Source organism: Atta cephalotes, assembly GCF_000143395.1.
Source record: "Atta cephalotes unplaced genomic scaffold scaffold00009, whole genome shotgun sequence".
Taxonomy (NCBI): Eukaryota; Metazoa; Arthropoda; class Insecta; order Hymenoptera; family Formicidae; genus Atta; species Atta cephalotes.
The window spans coordinates 288,141-291,833 of NW_012130073.1; the positions used below are offsets into that span (position 1 = coordinate 288,141).

General features: G+C 32.8%; 1 protein-coding gene across 1 annotated transcript in view; it reads right to left on the bottom strand.

Annotated features, from left to right (window-relative positions):
* The window catches only part of LOC105627408, a 33,131-nt gene that overhangs the window by 7,208 nt on the left and 22,230 nt on the right, over positions 1-3,693 (bottom strand). Inside the window, exons 6-7 of the mRNA XM_012208690.1 lie at positions 1,904-2,127; positions 1,306-1,397 (exon numbers count right to left, since the gene is read on the bottom strand). Coding sequence (XP_012064080.1) covers positions 1,306-1,397; positions 1,904-2,127 — 316 coding nt within the window. The remainder of the gene's footprint in view (positions 1-1,305; positions 1,398-1,903; positions 2,128-3,693) is intronic.

Below are 3,693 nucleotides of genomic sequence, written 5' to 3' on the forward strand. Positions count from 1 at the left end.
GCATTTATATTACGGCAGAGTTCCACATTTACAGCGTACGCAAGTATCGTCGCGCCCGCCAACGCGTCAGTTCGCTCACTGTAGAAAATGGATTTTAATTTAATTCCCGCGATACAAAAGCACACACCGCGTGCCCTCTCCTGGACCGTCCTTTCAACCTACTCCCTCCCCCCTTCTCCCAGTGTTAACTCGATTACGTCTCCGTCGTCGTGAGAGCACTTCGTCGGAGGTTCAAGGCGCGGTCCATGTTACTTCGTTCAACGAAAACGAGAGATGACTTGCGGCAAAAATAATTAGTTCAGGGACACACGGAAAATTAGCGACATTATTGTGCGCGTATCGGTGATCAATTGACTGTGAAAACTGTCTGAAACCTGTTGTGAATTCATTATCAGTCATATCGACTCTCATTGTTTTACCTTTCGCCGTTTTGTTCTTCTCTTGATGAAAATATGAGTGTCCGAACATCGGAATTATATACGGAACACTTTTATTCGCTCTGTGATAACTGAACATAGGTTGCAATATAATCATAATGTCAATTGGAATAACATTAGAATATTAAATGAAGAACCTTGTTTTAAAAAAATTAAACGTTTAATGTCTGGGATGCTTAATATTAAAAATCAAACAAACAGTCTCTCCAAATAGACGAAGGATCTTCATCTTATATACCAATAATCAACAATAAAAATTTGACTCTGCAGTACGTCCATACGTTCTATCATTTTAGACAGTTAATCCGTTATCGTTGACACTTACATAGAAAAAAAATAAATTGAGTGGTACAGCAAATCTGTAACTTACTGCGCGAATTCAACATCTATACCTAAGAAGTTTTGATGTTTAACAAACCGCTAAGCTGTTCAGCTGTCAACTTTGCTACTTTAACATAAAAAATTGACTATCTACATATTACAACTATAGATTTACTGAATCAGTAAAATTTTCAGCTGTGTACATTCAATCTTTACACATTATATTTTTTTGCCATCATCTGTGATTTTACTTGTGACGCAATAATTTTTATACAGACTTTACTGCTATTTACATATTTTTATACATTGATATGTATTTTATACATTGATATGTACATTGTATGTCACATTTATACATTCTCTGTAAAGTTTATATTTTTTATTCATGAAGCGAGTATGTTACGTTCATGAAGTAAGTTTTTTCCAGAGTAAGAAATGTTTCTGCCATCGTTATAGTAATTTGTTTTTTAATTATTATGTGTCTGATGGTTTTAATTTCGTTAGCATACCCAGATTTCTTGGATATATGAGCCGCTATTAAACTTACCGTCATTTCGGCACACGAGTGATCGATGAAAGTCAATTCTGATTCCTCACCAGCCAAGAGTACGCTGACCGTCTTTTCGCCGGACTCGTCATCTGTAACATGAAAATATAACTAGGCTTTCAAGTACGTAGTTAATCTCTGCGGTGACATCATAAACAAATGAAACATATATTAAATAATAATTAGACTTAACTAGAATAATAATTAATTAATAAATTAAATAGAACGATCGAACTAATTTTTTTATGAAAAAAACGAAACACCTGAAATTAAGGCCGATATTCGTAGTCGATCATCATTGATGAATAATCACATTTTTTTCATAAATTCCACTTTATATCACAGATTTTTCCGTTAATCGTTCGGACAAAACAGTTGCATCACACTCCAAACTCGAATGGAGAGCTTGCTCGTTTTCGTTTCGGCTCTTTCCCGACTCTATTCGGTAACGAGCGTTTCTCTCTTTTAGGGATTCTTACGAGAGGCGTACATATCGTCGTACGGTGTGTTCGATCGATCGATGACTGGCCGGAAGGGGAACGAATAGGGAAGGATTAGCAATCGAGATTGACCGTAACTTATTGATTAATCGACTTACCGATCGAAGTATCGTAGGCGTGCAGGTATTCCGAAGTCATAAATTGAGACACCAAGGAGCTCTTGCCAACGGCGGGGGCGCCCAGCATAAGGACGCGGTACGGCGCTGGACCTTGAGACGCGCTGCTCTCCCTCGAACTCGCCAACGAGCCCGCCGCCGAATTCCGCGCCGATCCCGGATACGAGGCAGTCAGGTGTTCCGTGCTGCGTCGAATAGAAGAAAGGCTAGGCGCGTATTGAGATTAGCACAGAATAAAGTTACATCGTCGATTACGTCATATCAATACGCATTTCATAAAGACCTAAAGGGATTCTTCGAATATTCGAGTATTCGAGAAAACAGGGAATATTCGAGTATTCGAGAAAACTACGCCACAAGTTTTCTTATTTTAGGCTTACGACGATTTTGGGGAGGATTTTTAGGAATTTAGATTACTTGCGCTATTGAACGAATGTCGCGGAAATTCAGTTTCTTTTGAAATATTAATTTTTTAGACTTATAATAATATTACAATCGCGGATGAAAAAAATATGCCTTATTGGAAAATTGAAAACCTTTATTTTTCTATAATTATATATTATTATGTAAATATTGTATATATACATTTATATTACACATTTTTTTAGTTGTACCAGAATTTATAATAAAAATATAAATCATAATAATTTTAATCGAATAATATAGTAATTTTTCGAATTCGCTGTAATATTTCAGGCACATAGAGAAAACGATTATTAAATATTATTTTCAAATGAATCTGGAGACTCAGGTAGAAATTGTTCGACTTGTTGTGTATGAAAAAATTGAATTGCATTACAATCTCTCCAAAAGAAACTGTTATATGATTATATATGATGAGAAATCATAAATGTTTGTGAAAGCTATTTAGTTTTACATGACATAATCCGGAACAGAAAAATAAAATTGCTTTTTTAAAATGAATATATTTCATCTTTATATTTCGTACATTTATTTCTTTATTTCATGAAAATATTTGTTTAAATTATAAATATTTTTTTAAGAAGATGAAATTTTTTTTATTAAGAAGATACTTGTATAAAAATGAAATTACAATAATTCTTGTTTTTAAGAAATCCATCCCAATTTCCAAATTTATTTTAGCATTATTACTCGCGTTAACCGTAAATAATAAAATCATGTCTTAATAATAAGTATACGTATGTTGCACTACGTACTATGACCAACGTAATATAATATAACATTAATAATACCAAATATTTTTTATTATTATTATTCCACTAAATAAATAATAAATCCAAATGCCAAGTATAGCTATAGAAAGCGTCGTGAGATGTTTCAGATTCATATCCTAAAAACATGTTTTACGAAAATAAAAAATTGATTTTATCTCTGAAATTTCATCGCTTGAGTACTTCGTATAGCAATGAATTTTGAATTTTCAACGTCAAATATTTCGAGCAAGTAAGCTTTAAATTAGAATCTCGTTAAATTTTTTTTGAAATTAATTAAGAAATAGAACTCTGTAGATTAAGTCTTTGAGCTTTATTTTCTAAAGTCTCTCTCTATTAAATGCCTTCAAGAAATTATGTCTCTCTTTAAGTAAATTTTCATAGAAGTAGAGAAAAATCAACTTTGAATTTGTTGCAGAGCACGCTCTTGCAATTCGATATAAATTTTAGAAAATATTCTGCGTAGTATTGTAGTAATGGAAATTGTAGTAACTTGGAAATGTATTCCATTCGATATTCACTCCTCCTTTTATATATATATATATATATATATATATATCTATATATATATATATATAG